At 41.1% G+C, this 21,530-nt stretch overlaps 2 protein-coding genes across 5 annotated transcripts; one reads left to right on the top strand and one right to left on the bottom strand.

Moving 5' to 3' along the window:
- Window positions 1-1,725: 1,725 nt before the first annotated feature.
- mntb (MAX network transcriptional repressor b) lies at window positions 1,726-15,147 on the top strand. 4 transcript variants are annotated; one of them, XM_024266608.2, is made up of 8 exons: window positions 1,726-1,889; window positions 1,998-2,215; window positions 4,566-5,145; window positions 5,240-5,281; window positions 5,375-5,486; window positions 5,763-5,831; window positions 12,350-12,542; window positions 12,622-15,147. In XM_024266608.2, the coding sequence occupies exons 2-8, from the start codon at window positions 2,140-2,142 to the stop codon at window positions 13,443-13,445; spliced, it is 1,896 nt and encodes a 631-aa protein (XP_024122376.1). In that variant the 5' UTR covers window positions 1,726-1,889; window positions 1,998-2,139; the 3' UTR covers window positions 13,446-15,147. The 4 variants fall into 4 exon arrangements, with proteins under 4 accessions (XP_024122376.1, XP_024122377.1, XP_024122379.1 ...); XM_024266609.1 differs by lacking the exon at window positions 1,726-1,889 and having other exon boundaries at window positions 1,896-2,215; window positions 4,569-5,145; XM_024266611.1 differs by lacking the exons at window positions 1,726-1,889; window positions 5,763-5,831 and having other exon boundaries at window positions 1,896-2,215; window positions 4,569-5,145.
- Window positions 14,889-20,446, bottom strand: sept4a (septin 4a). Its single transcript, XM_024266606.2, has 13 exons — window positions 20,261-20,446; window positions 19,895-19,917; window positions 18,739-19,101; window positions 18,397-18,493; window positions 17,992-18,078; window positions 17,149-17,272; window positions 16,944-17,078; window positions 16,727-16,844; window positions 16,368-16,469; window positions 16,201-16,297; window positions 15,967-16,129; window positions 15,785-15,887; window positions 14,889-15,714 (listed from the first exon to the last, which is right to left on the bottom strand). The coding sequence occupies exons 1-13, from the start codon at window positions 20,304-20,306 to the stop codon at window positions 15,643-15,645; spliced, it is 1,530 nt and encodes a 509-aa protein (XP_024122374.1). The 5' UTR covers window positions 20,307-20,446; the 3' UTR covers window positions 14,889-15,642.
- Between the last annotated feature and the right edge of the window lie 1,084 nt (window positions 20,447-21,530).

Here is a 21,530-nt window from a genome sequence, read left to right as displayed (position 1 = left end):
AGCTTTTCTTGCAAAGGTTACAAGTCTCTTTGCAACTGATGTGAATCTCTGATGCACATAAGCCTGAGGGGAAGAGGGGAATGATGGGAAGGTCTGGAGCAGCAGTAACTTAGGGTGTGGCACACTCTAGTGGTACATGACAGTATACTGACATCTCAGTGATAGAAATGTGTTCTCATTGAGAAAAAATAGCATATGAGCATTTTTTTTTTTTTAGATTTCTTTGATTTGGCACAAACAAGCATTTGGAGAACCTGGAAACAAAAATATACAAAAAAGATAAGGACTCTGTTATTGTAGTTGGAGCTGAATCCCAGCATACTGAGGAATTTCAGGAAATATGTTTGTCGTTTTGCCAACAGTAATGAGAACAAAACAAATGAAAAGGTTTTCACCGAGTGTGCACCCATCCACTGCCCTGAGGACAAGGGTGCGCCCAGAGCTAATTTCAAAGGGTGACTCCCATGGGATTAGTTCAGCAATGCCCTTTGATGCAGCACTTTTATTTGCCCTTAGTGTTCAGCTAAAACTGAAAAATAAGCGAATATTTATATTATTTTAAATTTTGTATCTATATTTTTCTGTGTTGGATCACTTCGTCGCTCTCTCTGGTGTGAAGATCCACAAGTGATGCAGCACATCTAACTGGGTCAGCCTATCCCTATCCTCACCCTCCCACCTACACAATCTCCGAGCCCTCCTCCTTCCTCTTTTCCTCTGTGTGCTCACACATCTGATTTTTTTTTCATCATGTGCTCATCAAATAAAGACATTTTTTGCACCTCTGTTCAGTTTTCTTCAAATTTTACCTGTAAGATAATTTAATTTATAAAACTATGCTTTGATTTATTTGTTTTTCATCTAAATTTATACTCCCATCTACTGATTTTGAACAATTATTTTTGATTCTGCATTTTATTTTGAAAAGATTGATTGCATGGAATATTTAATTTCTAATCTGTGGTTCTGACTGCCTCACACTAAAGCAGTCAATCTGTAAGTGAGTTTAATAGAAGACTTGCAGTCATGTATATGTAGAATTATTGTTGAAATGGATGCAAGTCTGGTAAATGGTGTTATTGAAAATATGCATATTTTCACTTCTCTTGCCATGCAGATTACAGAATTTTAACTGTGACATGACATTTAAAAAATATGCAAGAAGGTCAATACATTTTAAGACATATTCTGAATAAATTTAACATTTGTAGAAATAAACATGCAGTGTTTTTTAGAAGTAAATGTTGCAATTCATCCAAAATTGCCATATTTGTCTCACAACCGCACCAACTGTGCTCTCCATAACGTTTAGAAGAGGGCCAAAGAGGCCTAAAGACATCAGCTTACACCGTCATAATCACGGTACATTGTGGCCAGCTGCTTGTTCTCGTTCTGCACGCACTTACTATGATAAACCACGCCCCCTCCGCGTTTGACTGACAGCTCTGATCTCGAGACAAGGGGGTGGCAAGTCACGCTCTCGCCATGCAAATGAGACGCGCTCGGGCCGGGCGGGTGCCCATGTGGACCAGCACCATGCCTTGTTGTCTTGAGCGCTGATTGGCTCCCCGGCGCCTGATCAGTCTTCATGCGGCGCGAGCCTTCCGCTCGAAGGAAAACGCGGAGGTCCAATGACGTCAGCGGAAACACCCATTCCTGTTTATTTAAAAGAAATACGAATATTTATTAGTTGTTTGTTTGATTTTATGAAATATATCAGTCAGTGAAGTTAAATTGTGTGTTATTTTATTAATTTATTGCGTGTTGAAGAGCTTGTGGTGGAGGAGTTAAGCTAACCCCGTCGCCGGGTTTTGGTTTTGACCGTAGTAACTGGGCGTGGCAGGAATCTCGGATGGGCGGGACTTAACGAGAACATGACTCGCCTTGTTGTGAGTATTCCCGTGTTCGCATCGCCATCTTGTTGCGATCCTATTTTTTACGTATGCGAGGATTTACTTTCTGTTTGGCTGCTTTAGGAATTATTCCTCTCCTCTCAGGAATCCCACAGGGGGAGGACGGCTTGGGTGGTGCGGCTGTGACCCGTGCTCGCCGCCCTTTCTGTCGGGACAATTACACAGCTCAGTCTTTTTCCTCCGCGTCCCGGGCCACCGGGTCCCCTGCCGTGACGGTTTACGCGCAATGAGTATCGAGACACTTTTGGAGGCTGCCAGATACCTGGAATGGCAAGCCCAGCAGCAGCAACAAATTAAGCACGGTGAGTAAACCAGCATTGTCGTAAACCCTCGTTCTCAAAAATATAACAGCGCGTGCTTTAGTCTTTCGCAGCATTTTAAGGTACTAGTTTCCGTTATTGGCCGCGCGACGGGGTTTGCATTTTAACCAGCCCGCGTGAGCTGAGCGTCAGCGTGCAGTCCAAGCAAATGAGGAGTCGTTGGAAATCAAGAGCAGTCGGTCTGTATATGCAAACTTAATCAACACTCAGTGCAGAAACGACCAGAGGTGTTTTTGAACTATTTTTGCGCGCTCGCTGTGTGTGCGCGAAGGCGCGCGCGTGTGTATGTGCGTTAGTTTCAACAGTCCTGTGACTCATTGCGGAAGAGTTTCTGTCTGTGCTTTCAAATGTCATTCTCACTTACTTCCAAATCGTGCTCTTTATACATTTAACGTATGTGCACGCGTGTAAGGTATGGATTTTTATATAAAAAAGGCAATGTAGTTTTTAATTTTTTTTGCTCTTTTATTTCATAAAAATGTGCATTTATTTTTTAACAAAAGCGCCTGTTTACGTCAATTTGTCCCAATTGTTTTTGCCCGTCGAGCACCCCGGCGGGGCGGTGGCGAGCGGAGGCAGCTCTTTACATAATACCCTGACATTGCTCAGCTAACTCATGACACACACGGGCTGGGGCGGACCTTGGCGCGCAGACTCGGACTAACTTTAATTTTTATCGTGTATCATCTCAATAATAAGCAGCAGCGTCTGTTTAACAATTTAAATCGACAGCTTTTCATTTACCTGACTGACTTTTTAAAAGGTGACTGCCAGTTTATTTTATTTTATCCTATTTTTTTGCCCTTTGATGACGTGTCCGGCCCCCCTTCCCCCCTCCACCGCTGGCCTACCCTACCGCGTGCTAGGATCCTCCCACAACTACCACGTGCACACCACCCCGCCTTTCCTGATATTGCACGCTGGCTCGCATGCACGCACTCACAACACTCCCTTCTCATCCCCGCCCTTTACCATTCAGACAGTCCCACTGACAGTGGGGGGGTCAAGGAAGACAAAAAAAAAAAAATGGGTGTAGGCGCGCGTGCCCACTATCTCAATACAAATCCTATGTAATTTGTTTTCTTGGTTGAGATGACAGTATTATGTGCCAACTGGTTTCTCATTTTATTTTTAAATAAGAATAATTATGCATATTGAATTATTTACAATTATTTCTTATTTAATACAAATATATAAGAGCTAGAAAACTTGAGATGGGTATTTCCAATCATTTTTCGTGTATTTACTTAATAACCAAGCAATAAACAGCTGTAATGAGTAGTTAATACACATTGCCAAATATTTTTAACGTGATTCTATAGATTAGATTAAAATAATTTCAATGACTGATTATAATTTCACTAACACATTGTTTATTTTATCTCTAAATGCTGCTACCGTTTATCTAATCTATTCATTTGTCGCCGCTATGCTGAAGATCAGGCTTTCAAGGGTAGTTTTTATTTTGTTAAGATTGTTGTATACGTTAAATCACTGTGATTTCAGTTTACTATCAGGTTTTAGGTCAACACAATGGTATTCAGGGAGATGATGAATGCAGAAATTGTTTTTTTTTTGCTGTTGAAAGCACTTTCTTGGCGGTTTCTGGGATAGCAGTTTTCCTACGTGGGCGGAAATCACAAGATCAGGGGTTTGCAGTTTTACATAGAACAAACAGCAGTTAAACTTCATGTGTTGCCAGACGGCCATCATATGTTGTGTGTCTTTTTTTAGTCAGATTTTTTTTGTGTGTTTGTTGGCTTTGCTCAGATTTAAAGGAATCCCTGGGATCTTCCTTTTCAAAGCTGCTGTTTCCATGGAAACGGGGCTTTCCATTTCACTTTGGGCAGCATGTTATGGGTGTTAACTATACGCTGAATGAAGTTGGTGCATTTTTATGCTTTTTCATGCAAACATGCTTTCATTTGATTTTTTTTCTGTCTTTTTTGCCTTTGGGTGCAGTAGAACGTGGTATCTTTTTTATTTTTTTGTTTTTACCCAATAGGGCTCCAACTCCAGTTGACCTAGTTGCACTGTTACAGCGGTCTTCTGCTGTTGGTCAGGCTTCCTCATAAAGCTTGTGTCAGGAGCACGCTGAGTGGTGGAAGAGTCCAATCACAGAGCAGACTGAGGGGTGTTCAGGAAATGCGTGGAGACACGTTTCCTTGAGGGTTTTTTTTTTAATGCTGTCTGAACCCCTGATGACATAATTCTTTATCTTAAGTACAAACATTGAATAGCGTAATGTCATAACATTAAGTAAAGGCATCTTTTTTCATAAAAGAATGTTATTTTTCTTGTACTTTTGATAATCCTTCATTTCCTTCTCCAGCAGACAAAGAGCAATGTAAAGAGAAGGACCTCATCAGCACAGAGGCTGAATCGAGGCGTGCAGAGATTGTCGCTTCGCCTCAAGCTGTAAGAACCAACCATGTTCCTTGGAGCGATGACACCCACAGTCAACAGCCACATCACCCTACTGCCCCTCCAGCACCCTCTCTTCCGCCTCCTCAAGTCCCCATTGCTGTCATCCCAATGGTCCCAGTTGTCACCGCAATGCCCTCTGTCCCGCCCTTACCACTCTCAACACCTATAGCTGCCGCCGTGACGTCACTGAACAGCCCCCCGCCAGTCAAGAAAGAGGGCGCTTCCTCGCCTCCCCAGCTGCAGCAGCAGACGCCTCATCACCTCTTGTGCTCCCCCCAAATCAAAGTAGAAGGTGCTCAACAGCTCGTTGATGTGAAGTCCGGTCTGTCGCAGCCTCAAGTTCAGATCCAGTTCCCAGCACCAATCAACACTAACGGTTCTGGTTCTCATCACGCCCACCAAGCTCCGCCGACATGTCAGCAACGGCCCAACGGCGTGACGCTAGAGGACATGAGAAGTTTGGAAGGGAAGAGGAGACCAGGAGGGTCAGTTTCTTTGGGGGTGTGTGCATATAATGCAACCAATAAACCAAAGTCATCACATCAGTAGTTATATCTGAGCGTTTTTGTGTCGTTCCAGGGCGGGGACCAGAGAGGTGCATAACAAACTAGAGAAGAACAGGTGAGTCAGGACAAAACCATCACATAGTGGCCGTTTAAAGCTGAGCTAAAGATGGTGGATTAAATACATATCGTTTCTTTACTGATTCTTCAGGAGAGCACACCTCAAGGAGTGCTTTGAGACACTGAAGAAGAACGTTCCAAATGTTGATGAGAAGAAAACATCTAACCTCAGTGTCCTACGGAGCGCATTACGATACATACAGGTATTTACAATTTGTTTTAGTTAGTTCAGATAAAACTATTTTTTATCCAACTTTTGTAAAACACTAGTTTTGTGTTTTTCTTGCTTTTTTAAAAAAATGTGTAATTATTGAGCCATAAAGTGTTTTTTCACACCAAAAGAAAACATGACTGTTATGTTGAAAATGCAAAATACTAATATTCTAAAGATAACAAACTGATTCATAGACCTAATTCTGTTTATATTTGATAAGCATGTCAAAAGTTTTGTGATCATTTTCACCCTTTTTGTTGTCTAGACATCTAACATTGCACACGAAGCTTTGACAGGAGGCACACCCTGCAGAAAGTCATTAAAGTGGGAAGAGGTGAATCTTCAGCACACAGAAATGAAGGAAAAAAAGACTTTCTGCTCTTATGCAAAAATTAATTAGAGCTTGCAGCTACAATTTCTGCAATGAATCCTCTTTTTTTATGGAGTAGAAGCTTTGATATTTTAAGTTGAGTGAAGTGCGCAATGGAAAATTGGTGGAGTGAGCTAAATTGGGCTGTGAGAAGGAGAAACTTGTGCAAAACAAGGCAGGCAGCAGGATTACGGGGAGCTGCATCCCACAGGGAAATCAGCAGAGAACATCTGAGGCCACATTTGACAGCATACATGGAAGCATAAAAGTTAAATGTGTTCATAAGCAGCTGAAGATTAAAGATAGTTCTTTTGCTTCATATAGAAAGTGACAATAATTATATTTTTCACAGTATAATATGTCTAGTTGCACCGTTTAATAAGTTAGTATGTATAAAGGAAATAAACCAACAAGATTTGGTAAAATTATTAAGATGTGATCAATAAAAAAACTAACATTTGTGTACCTAGAAGTAGAGATTATTTAAGCGGCTTCAACAGGTTTGAAAGTTACACATCTAGATGTTTTACTTTAATGTTTTTCACCTTACCACAGAAAAAGTTTTTCTTATGAGAGAAAGTCTCAGGTTGTGTTCAGACTGGACAGATTTTGGTTCACTTAAAGTGAACTGGAGTTCGTTTTCCCCAGTCATCCGGAACAAATTTCCAGTCGGAATGCACCCATGCCGACCCTGGTCCAGAACCAGGAACCGCTCTCGGACCCATCTTTCAAGGTGGTCTCGGTTTGTTTCCAATCGGACTGGGGTTCGGTTCGCTCTCAGATTACTCTGTCTCAAAGCAATCCTTGCTTGGAGCGGAACAACTGGACCGAAACGGCCTCTGTAGCTGCTGGTCAGGTGATGTACATCGATTAGGAATGAAGGAACAGATGAGCTGCGGACAAATGTAAAGCAAGGATTTGTCTGCAGGCGACAGAAAAAGAGTCCAACTGTTTATTTGTTAGAACGTTTATTTTAACTCCCCTGAAAACACTTCTGATGTAACGAGAACTTTGGTGTGGACTAAGCCTTTCTTATAGGGCTGGGAATTGATGCAAAAAAAAGACTATCTGTGAATACGGCTGTAACGAGTATCCGGGTGGTCAGGTACGATTTACTCATGAAAATCCGAGAACGAATATTTGCGACGCCCAAGATTGCAGATTTGCGATCTTTATAAATATAGTCGAGTATATTATCTGGGGACGATGTATTTTTGCTCTTAAGATTAATGTAGGATTTTAAGTTTACAAACTAAAACAAAGCCGAGAGAGCTGCAGGACCGTCACCGGAAGTAAACACGTCTCCGTGCAGGTGAGGCTTCAGGTTTTCAAAACAAGACTAGCAAGAGATTTTGTCCGTTCAGAAACTGAGACTGAAGTTCCATTCACTGACATAACTTCTGAAAACATTACACTGGAGTTAAAACTTTATTTTGGTTATGGTAACTCTTCAACAGTTGATGCAATTAACAAAACTCCAGCTTATTCTGAAGGGGAAAACGCAACCTTGAGCTGTTGAAAGGTGGATGTAATCAACGTGAATCAGCTGATTCTAAAAAAAAAAACATTTTCTTCATACGTCATGATCCATGACCTTCACTTTCTTCATAGAAATATGTTTGCAGACAGAAACCCACAAACCAAAGATATTTGATTATCACATTGCATTCGATTTGATTAAGACGATTATCTGATTACTACTGGTTATCAAAGTTCTGTTTATTTGAGCAGTCTCACATGTTAACAGTTAAATTTTTGTGGTTTTGATAATATTCTGGATAAATATAGTTCATAAAAAGCCTTTTTTAGGCAGCATGGTTTCCAAGCCTCTTTTTTTTTTTTTAACTTGCTATATCCACATTTCCCTGAAAGAGGGAAGCTGATGTTTGGATGTGCAGGAGGTTTATGGGACACTTAACTCCAACGATAAACCCAGTTTGTTTAAAACCTCCCCCCCGTCTTCACTCAGCACCTCTCATCACGTAAATCTGTAAACCTCAGGTTCTTTCTCCTGCTGCAGCCATGTGAGACCCGAGCACATGGCTAAAGCAAGCTGATCTGCTGAGCACCTGTAGATCATAGAGGGGGGAGGAGGTAGGAAGTGACAGGTGGTGTGTGCACAAAGTTTTCTGCTGTGTTTCCATGGTTACGGGAGACTAGATGCTGATTTGCAATAGTTATATCAGCTTCTTCCTTTCCTCCTTGTCCGGTTTTGTCCTGTGTCACCCCGCTGCCTCTCCTTGTGAGCACTTGGTTACCATGGCAACAGGCTGTGTTAAGCATGAGTATTGTAGCTTTAAAAATAAATAAATAAAATCAGCAACATTGAATGAATGGTTATTGTAAAAAACTATCACATATGAGTGTGCTGTCACACTAGTGGAGTTACTCTGTTATCTCATTAAATCATCTTCATTATCAAAGTTGAATTAGGAGAGTAAACAGAGAAAGGAGTCTCAAAGGTTGAAGAAGTCTAGGAACAGATTGTCTACCAAAGTGCAGGAACTCTAATACATATACACAGCTGTAACTGGCATCCATCCACCCACGTCTGAAGATGTCCCTGTGCTCCATCAAACTACAAAGCTCCTGATGTTTTTTCTTTTTTTTTAATCTCTTCTGCTCAAGTTGCAAGATCCTCAAATATAAGGTTGCTAAGGAAACGGCGAAGGGTGGCAGCTGTTTCCTTGGTGATTTACTGCAGATCTAATGGTGTCTGAGTGTGTATGTTAAGACCTTGGGTTGTTAATCGGATGGTCATCACTTTTATCACTCACTAAGGAGGTTCTGCTTTGAGTCGTGACCGTTCTGTGTGGAGCCTCCATGTTTTCTGTCAATGTGTGGGTTTGGTCTGACAAAAGGGACTAGACCTCATCCTACACATATCCAAAACATTCATGTAGGCATGCATGTTTGGTTGTAGGTTACATTCATGAGCATGTAGGAATACTTCTCTTGTGTGGCACTCTAGTGGACTGGCTACCTGTACAAGTATCCCACTGCCTTTGGCTTGGGCTGGGTAATATATCGATATTATTGATCAATTCGAATTTGTTTTTTTTTTTTTTTGAAAATCGAGATTTTGTTTTCCCAGATCTCTGCTCTCTCAGGCTTCAGTAGTTCGGGATAAAGTCAGCTCGTCCGTATCTTGTAAAGTGCAGCGATTTTCAATAGGATCCAGACAGAACTGGAGGATAAAGCTGCTGGTCTTACAGCAGCAACAGAACGTTCAATAAAGGCGTTGATTTGAAGTCAACGCTGTTATTGCTCCCTGACGCTAGCATGCTACGATACTAGCTGCTAATGCTAATGAGCTGTTCCTGTGCCTCCTATATGTAAGCATGGAGGATCAGTTCAAAGTCGAGGTGGATAAATACAACATTAATTCATAGTACCTTTGTAAAAACTGTATTTTATAAATATAATAATACCAGACATAAATCCACTTTGTACTATTAGAAGACTCTTTGTTAAATTACAGAGCCTATGTTGAGCTGGAAACAAAATACAGTATTTTGTGTTTATAGATCTTTAATCCTAAGAAAAAAAAAGTATTAAGATTTTAAGCATAATTTTCTTCCTTTGTTGAGGAAAAAAAACTGCCATAAGAACATGTCAAAAACATCAAAAACACTAGTTCATTGGAGTGGGTTTTTGAAGTCTCACTCCAATCCAAGTTGAATTATGTGTATGCCGCTTGTTAGCAAAAATATAAAACACCTGTGTTGTTTTCTAGGACATAGTTTCTACAGTAGTTCATAAGAACTTGACTTCTGATTTGTGGGTGGAGCCAGATCTCAGATCAGATGAAGAAAATGAAGACGTCAATGTATCTACTGTAGTTACTAAACGGTGGTTATTTAGGGAATTCATTTTTTAATGCCAAGAAAATGGCTTATTATTCAGTTTGACTTAAGAACTTCCAAATGCACATTTGGGACACCATTCTTTGGCAGCAGCATATGTATGGAAGACTTGTGGGTGAGAGCTGTTGATGAGTTTAACAAGCGAGCAGTTCACCGGGTCTGGGTAGTCTTAAAGTTGAAAACAGGGCAATGAAATCAGACGGAGCAGGGAGGAAAGTGGGCTCGCGTGTGAGGCAGGCACGTGCCCGCAGAGGTTAAACGGCTTTGCTCGCTGAAGTGAGAGTCCTGTAGTGGATCATGTGTTCCCGTATGCTAAAGTTTGATCCTGAATTTACAGCCTCATTGTCTTACTTCGGTAAGACCTCATTTTTTTCAATTTTTGGTTAAGTAAAAGTTATGAAAGTGTCTCTGCTGCACATGCTACAAAAACTTTGATAAAATGGGTAGTTTGTCTTTAACAATTCATTTTCTTGGCCCACTCTTTCCTTGTTTTTTCTGCTCCTCCTGCCCTCTTTTCCCCTCTAAGTTTTTTCTTTTACCCCTCCCTGCCCTCCTTCCCTGTGTCGTTCCTCTCTAGTAATCCGCATTAATGTCCTTAGCTTGTTCAACTGTTTGGTGTTTCTGCGTCAGCTGACTGAGAAACTGGGTCACAGAAATGTTTTATTGGGGACGATAAAAGCTCTTCTCCACTTTATATATATATATTTTTTCATCAAATTTATCTTCTACACTTATTTTAAATGCTTGTGTGAAAGTGTTTTGTCCAAAAGTTAGTTTAGTTTCGTTTTTAATAACCAGATGACATCAGAATTAGAATAAAATCGAGTGACTTGAGGTTGTAAACAGCAAAAAAGCAGCAAATGAGATTCAGGAAATGAGAGGCCCCTCAGCTGATGACGCCCTGAAAGCATGTGAGCATGCTTCAATTTGCATAAATACCTTTCTGCTGCTGGGGCTCACTACAGGAACCGCATTGTTGAAGACCCAATGTTTATCTCAGCTGCTTTTGTTTTATGGCTGTGTCGTGCTTCTGGAATGTGGATATTGGGAGCCAATACTAACCAGACAGTATGGATATAATGAAGTAATTGTGCAGGAAGGTGACCTTGATCAGTTTAATTATTTTCAAGTCAGTCATTTTTGCTAAGAAGCTTCTAAAGAGCATTTTCACACCCGTTTTATACTCAACATACAAAAAGCGAATGAATAATACATTTTATTGCCCGATTCTATGGCTAAATTTTTGTTGGTTTTAATTTTCAAACTTGCTAAATACCATAGTACCATAGTCACACCTGCCCTCACGGGTGGATGCAACAGGCTGTCTGCGGGTGACTTTCACACTCCACAAGGGACTTGTTAGTGACTTGCATGTCACCTGCACACACCCTGCATGCTACATTTGCGTGAGTAAGGAACCAGTAATGGCACTTAACCAGCGACTAGAGCTTGGGGTTAAGCTACCTTCACAAAACGCGATTCGCGCGTCAAATTCACATCAACTGCCTCTATTTGGATGCTTGGCAAATTTGCTGCTCGGTGCCTGTCCAAAAATGCGTTCACACCCCAGACGCATGTGGGAGGGGCTAACCACCAAATGTTTTTGGCCTGATCCCTTCATGGAGTGGTGTCTGTGTATAACTCACTTACAATGCAAGTAGGATGTTTAGAGATCAGCTTTTAAAAAGCTCTACAAAAACATGTCTGGGTTCATGAGATCATTCAGAGACTCCCACTATGGCAGGGATAGGTAACTCCAGGCCTCGAGGGCCGCCGTGTCCGCATGATTCTCAGATCTCTAAGCCCTACTCATGACTTATTACCTGGTTTAAGTGTTTCCAGCCAATTGGAACATGCCGGAGCAGGATATGTTGGAAAGCATGCAGGATTGTGGCCCTCGAGGCCTGGAGTTGCCCATCCCTGCCCTACAGGGAGCTTCACTCCTGCTGCAGGAGCTGCATCTGAATGACGGCCGCTTTCTCTGCCGTCTCTTCAATTTGAAGACCTGCTGTCCCGCATTGACTAGAGAGGGGAAAAGTAAGAATATAATCAGAGGACCGCTTTATTATTGTCTCAATGAAAAAAATAAGAGAAATATCATAAAGTTCAGGAGGCCTGAGCAGCTTCAGCAACCCTGTGGCTCCGAAAGCGATACAGTAGGTTAACATCGATCCTCCATATTGGATTTGTGTTTGATCGAGTCACTGAACACGTCATGTGTCCAGAGCCGAGTCCCTGATTGGCTGACATGCTTTAACCTGGCTAAAGTTAAATTTTTAACTTTGGCCGAGCCAGCCAAATCATGCTGCTGCCGGACCGCCACACCCGATCCTCAAATTCCACCTCAGGACCTCAGATAGTGCTTGTATGTTGACTTGACATTGAAACTGTCCAGTGTGGACGCATTTAGGGCACCTTAAGATCGCACCACGTGTACGGCGGCTGTACATACTTCAAGGAAGCAGCAAGAAATAGCCATCCTTAAAGTGTACGGCACGGACAACCCAAAAACCCACAGCACCTATACGGGACAACCCCGTATGGGTGAACGTGACTATAGCTGAACACTTGCTACAGTTTCACCTGAACTTTGCGTTCTTGTGTGTCCTCTGGAAGACTCTGAAGCGCAAAGAGAAGGAGTACGAGCATGAGATGGAGCGTCTGGCCAGGGAGAAGATCGCCACACAGCAGCGGCTGGCCGAGCTGAAGAACGAGCTGGGCCAGTGCATGGACGTCATGGAGATCGACAGAGTCCTCAGACAGACCATCCAGCCTGAGGATGACCAGGCCTCCACATCCACGGCGTCAGGTACAGAGAGGAGGACAGCACGGTTGTGTGTTTGTGTAATAGTTGTATTTTTGCCTAAAAATGCATCTTCAATCTACAGAAGGAGAAGACAACTTTGAGCAGGACATGGAGGAGGACGCCCCGCCCGCTCCCATATCCCTGCCCAAACAGGCCGCTCCTCCCATCCTACAAGCGCAGCCGATCCTCACCCCTCATTTATCCATCCAGCACGCCACTCTTCCTCTGTCTGGAATCCTCAGCACCCCTTCCCCCTCTGGCCCCCCTCCCCCTCAAGCCATCGCCCCCGCTCCAGTCACAGGACCTCCCCCGCCACCTCAGACGCTGTCACACCGCATCCAGCCCTCGCCAATGCAGGTCCAGCCCACCGTCATCGCTCACGCCGCCGTCTCCCACCCGTCAGTCATCCAAGCCGTCAGTCATACCCTTCAAGCCAATCACAAACACCTCACCCACATCGCCCCCTCACCCGGACCCACCCCCTCCACCCCTCAGCCAATCACGGCCGCTCCGGCTGTCCCCGTCACCGCCACGCACCAGCAGATCGCTGCCCAGCCCATCGGACACATCACCGTCCATCCGGTGGCTCACATCGGAGCGCCGCTGACATCCCACCTCCCGGCTCTCTACTCCCAGGGGGTGTCGGTCTCCCAGCCCACCATGGTGGGCCACATCACCCACACCTTCACCCACCACACGCTGCCGCACGTTCAAGCTAACCCTCAAGCCAACACTAACGGAGCCCAGGTGAACAGCGCCGTGGTGAGCCAGGGGAACCCGTCGCTAGGAAAGCCCACTGCGGTGCTGGCCCCACACACCCAGCTGGTGGGGCAGGCTACTGTCCTCAACCCCGTCACCATGGTAACGGTTCCAACCTTTCCTGTCAGCACACTCAAACTGGCGTGAAGAAAGAAAAGAAATGGATTGACTTGCAAACATTCAAAGCTTTTGGAGATCGTGAAACTCTCCAGTTTCAGTAAATTAACTGAAAAACAAAAATCTAGGATTTTTTTCTTCTTTTTCATCAAGAACAAAGAACACGAAAGCAGCTTCATCCGTGGGTCGGACCATTGTCTGAAAGAATGAAAATTTGACTTTTGCCTCAACTGCCAAGGCAGGAACTCTGACCCTTCTTCCTTTTCCTCCTCTGCAAACAGAAGCACTAACATTATAAGCTTATTTCACTCTCAGGCATCAGAGTTACCTTTAACATTCATTCATTCACTCATTCATTTGGGTTTCTGTTTGGGGTTGCTCCTGTGGTGAAAACCCATCAGTCTTCTCGTGTTGGACGTTGATGTGGCAACAAATGAGGCGTTTTTTAAGTAGATTGCACTTAAATGATCAAGATTGGAAAGAAAAGTTTACTTCTTTTTTCTTTTATTCTTTGCTTTTGCTTCATTTTGTTATTTTTTTAGAAAAAATAATTATTGGATATTATTAAATCTGAGCATCAGGAAGGTGAAAATGTTTTATTTTCAGAAATGTTTAGGGGGTCTGGGAACACGTTCTGTAGGAAAGCATCAAAGCAAAGAGTTTATAAGAGAATATTAAAAATTTAAACTCAGTAGTTTGATGTAAACAACAAGCAAAAAAGTGGCACAGAAAGTCGAGCGCTCATCCTAAATCTGATCTGTAACACTGTGTTGAAGGGAGGCGAATGCGTCCATCTTTTATCCGATGCAACAGCGCCCCCTGCTGCCTTATCTTAGACACATCTGGAAAACACATTTCTTAAAAAAAGGAAACCTGCTTTAAAATTGTACTTTTAATAAAGTATAATCATTGGTAAATTTGGTCGAAAACACTTCAAAGCTGCTGATGAAATGTTTGTCTACGTCGCCCCTTCACCTGCATCTGCTGTCTGTAGGTTTTATGTCCAAATGTGAGCATACGTTTTATATATTCTGTACTATAATTAATGTTTTTCTTGTAGCATGACAATTTTATTTTGTTATGCAGTTTGCCCTCTGCATGATGGTGTGTGTGTGTGTGTGTGTGTGGCTACTGGCAGTTTATTTTTTTACACAAAGATAATTTATGAGACGAGCCTGTTGGGATGTTGTGGTGTGTGCCTATACTCAGTTTCCCTGAACACTGTGACAACTTTGGCAAATCACATAATGAATGGAAGAGAAAGAGTTTGTGGACTGAGCCATGGAGTGGAAAAGTAAAATATTATCCTTTTCTTGACACAAAATAATGATGTCTAATATTAAAATTCAGTTCTGTAGTATGAAAGTTTTGTAAATCTGTGATTGTACGCATGTCTCCGCATTTGAGTGAAATGCTTATTTCTGTTTGATTCTTTTGTTTTGCATGTAAGTTGCATTTTTGATCTTTTTGAGCTTTTTTTTATGGTTGTTTTTGGGACCATGTACAATACTGTATAATGTGGGCAGAATCCTGGACCTCATGCTACATTGATATTATATATGAATATAAAAATATGTTTTCCCTATGGAGAAAGTTTTAAGTTATATATCGCCTGTACTCTTTGGGCTGCCTTTTAGATCTAACTGTCCACTGTTCAAGATAACAATGATGATGATGGAGCATTATGCTGATGGAATAATGAAGATTCTTAATAAATCTTATTACATTTACAGCACTTTTGGTCATGACTTTCATTTTTAACCTCCTTTTTGCTTTTATTTTGGAAAACAGGAAATGTAAGATACAAAACAAAGTCATCAAAAAAAAAAATTACATGTATTTAAAATATCAACCACTAGATGGCAGCAAACGCAATAAAAGGGTACATACTAGCCCTCATGGGGCAAATTAGTCTGTATCAACATTCAGATCAGTTTCCTCTGGATGCATGCTGGGAAGGAATTTGCACGGCATGGAATAATGATGCTAAATTTTACTTGAAACAGTTTCCACAAAAAAAATTTAACCCTTTAACTCCCAAACTCCAGTGTTTATGCTGTGATTTACTGTATTTTTTCTCCTTCAGAATCTGCTGGATTTATCGTGTTTATAGTTGAAAAGTTACAATATATTAAAGATTTTGTGTTTAAGCGTCACAGACGACACCTCAGTTGTTAAAGGGGTTAATTCCAGACACTTTTTTTTTTCTGGTTGCCATCCGTGGGAATCAATAGCCGCCTCTCTGGCTGTGTTGCATCTGCTCCTGAATCCTGTCCAGCACCTCTTGCATCCTCCTTAGCTGCAGACAGGGACGCACACGTTTAACAGGGAAGCTGAGAGATTGAATGTACGAAGAGGTCACTACCCACCTCCTCGTCTTTCTCAATGATCTGCCTCTCCTTCTCGGTGTCGGTGGCTGCCAGCGGCAAGGGGAAATCTGCCTCCCTCCCTGCTTGAAACCTCTCATGCAAACTAAAAAAAAACATATTTTTTTTTTCATGCACTGAAGAAAAAAGCTACAAAATCAAGCTAAAAGTTTGACCCAACTGACCTGCGTTTCTTCTCCTGCACCATCATGAGCGTCATGTTCTGGATGCACTGGGCCCTGTAGTTTTCGTAGTGCATCTCTCTGGTTACGTCTTTCAGGTCTTGCATGTGAGTCCTCACCAACATGTTCCTCAGCAGCAGGAAATCCGAATGAGCCGGATTCTCCACTGTCAATCCAACCACACAACAATTACACAGATGGGAGCAGAACCGATGCAAAAAGTGCTGCTGCCTCTACCTTCCACCACTCCCCATGGATAGGAACGACCCCTGAACTTGCGGCCTTTACTCTCCACTTGTATGTTGCTCCCAATCACAGCAAACGGTATGCTGTCCTGCAGGGAGAGGACCATCAGTTAAAGTCGGTGTAGACAACGTATCAACTTTAACAACTATCTGCAGAACCTGGAGAATCTGCTCCTGTGTTTTCAGATCTTCGTCCTCGTCTGAGTCGCACTCTGGAAACTGGTAGATGTTTATCCCGAACTCTTTAATCTCCTCTCTGATCTAGAAGGTGAACACACCAAGGCAGTTGGGCATGGAGGAACACCGAAAGATTCAGGCAGGCTTATGAAGCTTTAAGATTTACAGGGATAAAGTCCAGCAGCATTACTGGAAGTAATTAATTAAGTTTAGCTCCATGCTGGGAAAAGAAAATCCAGTATTTTGGATGCTTATACTGTAAAGAGGAGAAATTGCAGTTAAATAATCAATTCTGCCCTTGAAAAGAACAGTGACAACTTTCATAAGCTGATCTTTAGCACCTTCATTTTTTTTCTGCGCAGCTCGGTGTGTGTCAGGCTGTCCGCTTTGGCCAAAAGAGGAATTATGTTGACCTTCTCGTGCAGGGCCCTCATGCACTCCACATCTAGAGGACGGAGGCTGATGGGAAAAAAAGAAGAAAAAAAAGCACACTTGTATGATTATTAACCTGAAATGTTTGCGTAAGTTTGGCTACAGAAGTGATGTGAGAGGGATTACCCGTGGCCAAATGGAGAGACGAAATAGAGAAGGCAGTGGACTCTGTTGTCTTGGATGTTCTTTCGGTTCAGCCCGCTCTCATCCCGGAAGTACTGCTCAAACTGCTGGTCGATGTAGTCCTCCACGTACTTCCAGCTGATGCAGAAACTCTCAGTGAGACATGAATCCGCTGTGAAGGGGTGGTGCCCCAATCTGTGCACCTCACCTCTCCGTGTTGTTGATGGCATCACCAAACCCCGGAGTGTCGATGATGGACAGCTTCAGTTTGATTCCTTTCTCCTCGATGCTCACCGTGTGTCTGATGATGTCAACCGTTTGGCTGATCCGTTCTGCAGGAGAATCCACCAGATCCCAAAGATAGATTGACCAAAATGAAATAAGATAAATGTTGAGAAATTCTGACATTTTTCTTTCTTAAAATTATAACTTTAATCTTAACATTTAGACACTAATTTGACTTTTCTCTTAGAATTCTGACTTTATTTTATTTCCAAACATTTTTCTCAGAATGTGATTTCTTACTATATTTTGAAATTCTGTCCTTTTATTTATAAAATTCTAAAATTTAATCTAAGAATGTTAAATCCCTTCCATTTGACTTATTTTACTTAATTTGGAAAAATTATTTCTCGCAATCTTAGAATGAAACAGATTTTACTACAATTCTGACTTTTTCCAAATTAAGAAAAAATTATGAAGAAAATTATTTTGATTGTTAACTCAGATTTTATATAAATTGAACATAAAAATTAGACATACATTTTTGCTTAATTCTGAGAATTTGTATTCATTTTCCTCTACAAAATGGTGATCTAAGTCAATTTCAGAACTCAGACATTTTCTTTCTTTTACTGTCAGAATTATTTATTTCAAAATACTTTATGCATATTTTATTTTACTTTAGCAGTATTTAGACTCAAGTCTTTACATTTTTTGATAAAAGTTTTCCCTTTAAAAAATCCATTTCATTTTCCCCATCTCTTTCTGAAAACAGCAGACACATTTTGAGAAAAAAAAGTTTGTGAGAGTTTGTGCTTCCAGATCTCACCTTCTGCATTGGGAACTTTTCTGTCTTTGTAGAGGTCAGTGAGAAACAAACTGTTGATTAATGTGGATTTGCCGAGGCCAGACTCCCCTGGTGAAGGGAAATATGACCAATTTTTAGTGAGAAATGATATTAAAAAATTGACATTAAACATGATCACATTTTTTTAAATAAGCTAAAAAACTACAAATTGTTACTAAATATTAAATTGTGCTGTTTTTTTAATTTTCTATAAAGGAGAAAGTAATCATATTTTATTCAGATTTATAAATATTTGAGCAAAACAACGCAATGATAGAAAAAAGAACAAGACAAAACACAATGATTTGGGCTAAAACAGATACAAATACCATAAAAAAGCAAATTATATATATATATATTTTATTAAAAACACAAACAAGAACTCACCAGCCACCATGAGTGTGAACGTAAAACCTTTCTTCACTGTTTTCCTGTGAACCTGATTGGGTAACGTGGCGAAACCCACATACTCCTTATCCTGATCCTGCTCATAAAAACAAAGTTAGAAATTTGATTTTTACGCGTACTTCTCAAGAATTCTAACTGCAAACATTATAATCCATCTATACATTTCTGGTGTTTGGTAAACAACACATAACAGCATTTAAAAATGTGTATCTTCTGCCTCTAACGTCTGAGCTGCACTGCATCATGGTACTTCTGATTTAAATCATCTGACCTAATCTTTTTATTAAGAAATACTTTAAACAATTTAGCAAAAGCACTGACCTCTGGAGAGTCGTAGGGGTCAAAGCGTCCCCAGGGGCTGCGTGGTCGTGAGGCCGGGCTGAGTGGAGAGTCCACAGACACCTGAGACACGACCGGACTCCTCATGGGTAAAGGTGGGATCTGTGAGTTCAGTCCAGCAGGTTTGGCTCTGGGAGGAACCTTCGGAGAGCACGGCAGGCACGGGATGGGACGGGGAAGAGGGGGATTTGAGGGGAAGCCAGAGAATCTCTCACTTGATGGTTCCTCTGCCATTTGGTGGTCTGTCATGTGAAGCTGCCCCGCCGAATGAGAGACAGGGGGCAGATCTCTCATCGCAAAGGGAAACTGTATGTCTTCCTGGTCCTCTATGGACAAGCTGGACAGCTGGGGACAGAAAATAAACACACAAAGCTCCTCAGAGACAAGGGACCAATATCCTAACTTAAAGCCATAAAGGGATTCATTCAATACCAAATACGTCTTTTTTAATCTTGAATTTGAACTTAATTAAGTGTTGTGTTTAAATAAATCTTAAAAATTAAATATTATTGTTGGGGGTAATCTGAATCCATGTATTTAGTCGGTGGAATTAAGAAAAAAAAAACAGAAAAAAAAGATAATTATAGGTTTTAAATCGTTATTAACTTCTGTCAGTTAATGTTTTGCTAAAATGGCAAGAAACTAGTAAAACTGAGAATTTTGGTGTAGAAAAAGTCGGTTTCCTAAGTTGCATTATTGTTGAACTCCCTGCATTCTGGCTGAGAGGAGCTGAGCTCTGATCCCATTAAAAACACTACAAAGGTCATCCATCTTTCCAAGCAGGATGAAGAGCACAACAAACAGCCGAGCACCCGATGTCAGAGCGCTGTTTTCTCTGCTTTCAGGACAAAGTTGAAATAATCTCCCCAGAGAACAATGAGGAAAAAACCATGCAATTGCTCAATTTCCAGGAGATTAACACAACAGACTGCTAAGTTGGTCTAAAAACTGCAAAGTCCACACTGTTGTGGGTTCATCTGGCATCCCACTACCTGTCAACTCTCATTACCCAGAAAGCTTTGCAGCAGGCTTAACCCTAATGCTCTGAAAAGGGTGGGGGTTGGAGAATTAAATCTTCAACACGAAGACAAACTGCAGCAAACACTACGATTAAATACGATTCACAAACAGGTCCTACCTGCTTTTCTGAGAAAGTTGCAGCTTTTTTTGAGCAGAAATGAAAGAAAACATAAAAGTGAGACAATTACATGCATCATTATAAAAAAATCAAATGAATAAAGGGCTATTGTGCATGTTAAGAGACATGTGTTGTTCCTAAAATAAATAAAAAGTGAGTAAAATTACAAAGTAAGTACATTTACGACATTATCTAATAAAAATAATACAATTAAAAACACAGTATATAAATCAGCAGCTGTTGGGGTTGATAGAATATTTTAACTGCAGAAATGATGCAAATTTTTACAGAAAATTTCATTTTTTTCATAAAACTGTAAATAAGAATGAGTCAATAAGTTGAATCTGTGAATAGATATGTTCTTACCTTTCTTATTGTTGCGGAATCTGACCGGAGAAGACATGTGCTGCATTGTGTTGGCCGCTTTCAAACTGTCCCCAGATCAGAGGCTGGACGCACCTCGAGGGCGTGCGTGTGCGCGCGTGCGTGTGGGCGCACCGACAGAAGGCTCCAACACAAAAGATCCACCTCTGGGTCTGAAGATCAGTCTAATATGAGCTGCAGAACCTGAATGCAAATCAATTGTAGTAGGTTTCTCAAATGAGGTCAAAGCTGCTGGAGATGTCAGAAACTTAGTTTTATTGTGAAAATCCAAAACTGAATAGTTAAATTATATGCTGACTAAAATGCAATTTAGTGAATAAAAGCTGAAAAATACTGAACAGTTAATGAAATAATAATTGCTAAATACGCTAAACAAAGTGGAAAACCTGTGATCTGTGTCATCTTTAAGTCGTTTTTCTCATGATTTAGTTTTGTGTGTTGTCTTTTTTGGTTCTGTTTCTGCTTCTCCTTTGCATTTCACAACAACAGATCCATTACTAGTCGTGCAGTGTTTTTATTTCCACTGTTTTAGTCATTTCACTTTAGTTTATCCTATTTCGGACTTCCTAGATCTTGATTTACCTCAAACTGTTTTTCATGGTAAAAGGATTCGACCATCCAGCAGGGTGGGGGGCGTTCTGTTGTAGCGTTTCCACAGCCACTATAGACTGCTGAGTCTGCCAAACTCTTCCACACAGACCAAATGTAATGCAGTTATCACAGAGCTGAAAACAAACTAACTACACACACTGGCAGAAATCTGCAAAAATAAATAGCTATAAATCTGTTATAAATGTAAATAATTCAACATAAATTTTGTTCCTATAAACTACCAATATCAGGTACTTTAAAGTAAATTTGTTTAAGACATATTCCGTTGAGCATACACCCTTTTTGATTTTATGCCCATGACCTTTATGGCACATTGATATATTAAACCAACAAAATCATGAATGCACATACCTAAATGTTGACCCTTTAAATTGTTTTTAAAGACATTTCTAAAATAAATTTCATAGGTTTTCTCCAGACTTCTATTATGAAGTTTTACATTAACTTCTTTGTAGCTCAAAGTTTAGCGGTGTTACAAACAAAAACAATGTTTTTACATAGAAAAAACATATTTTTTTTGGAAGTTTTGTCAACAGGACAAATGGTTGCAGTCCTAATGAGGACCATTCGTTTGCTCTTGACTTTGCATATGAAAATATAATATTTCAGAGTGTAAGTATTAGTCAAATACTAATACTAT

Source organism: Oryzias melastigma, linkage group LG14 (genome assembly GCF_002922805.2).
Source record: "Oryzias melastigma strain HK-1 linkage group LG14, ASM292280v2, whole genome shotgun sequence".
Lineage (NCBI taxonomy): Eukaryota > Metazoa > Chordata > Actinopteri > Beloniformes > Adrianichthyidae > Oryzias > Oryzias melastigma.
This window is presented reverse-complemented; position numbering and strand designations above follow the sequence as displayed.

Excerpts from the sequence above, each read along its gene's own strand:
- mntb (XM_024266608.2), top strand. The coding sequence starts at position 2,140 with ATGAGTATCGAGACACTTTTGGAGGCTGCCAGATACCTGGAATGGCAA. Across the intron at positions 5,146-5,239 it reads GGGAAGAGGAGACCAGGAGG|GGCGGGGACCAGAGAGGTGC; the intron begins GTCAGTTTCTTT and ends GTGTCGTTCCAG. Across the intron at positions 5,487-5,762 it reads GCGCATTACGATACATACAG|ACATCTAACATTGCACACGA; the intron begins GTATTTACAATT and ends TTTGTTGTCTAG.
- sept4a (XM_024266606.2), bottom strand. The coding sequence starts at position 20,306 with ATGCAGCACATGTCTTCTCCGGTCAGATTCCGCAACAATAAGAAAG. Across the intron at positions 19,102-19,894 it reads CAACTTTCTCAGAAAAGCAG|CTGTCCAGCTTGTCCATAGA; the intron begins GTAGGACCTGTT and ends TTCTGTCCCCAG. Across the intron at positions 16,845-16,943 it reads GTCTCTCCATTTGGCCACGG|CCTCCGTCCTCTAGATGTGG; the intron begins GTAATCCCTCTC and ends TTTTCCCATCAG.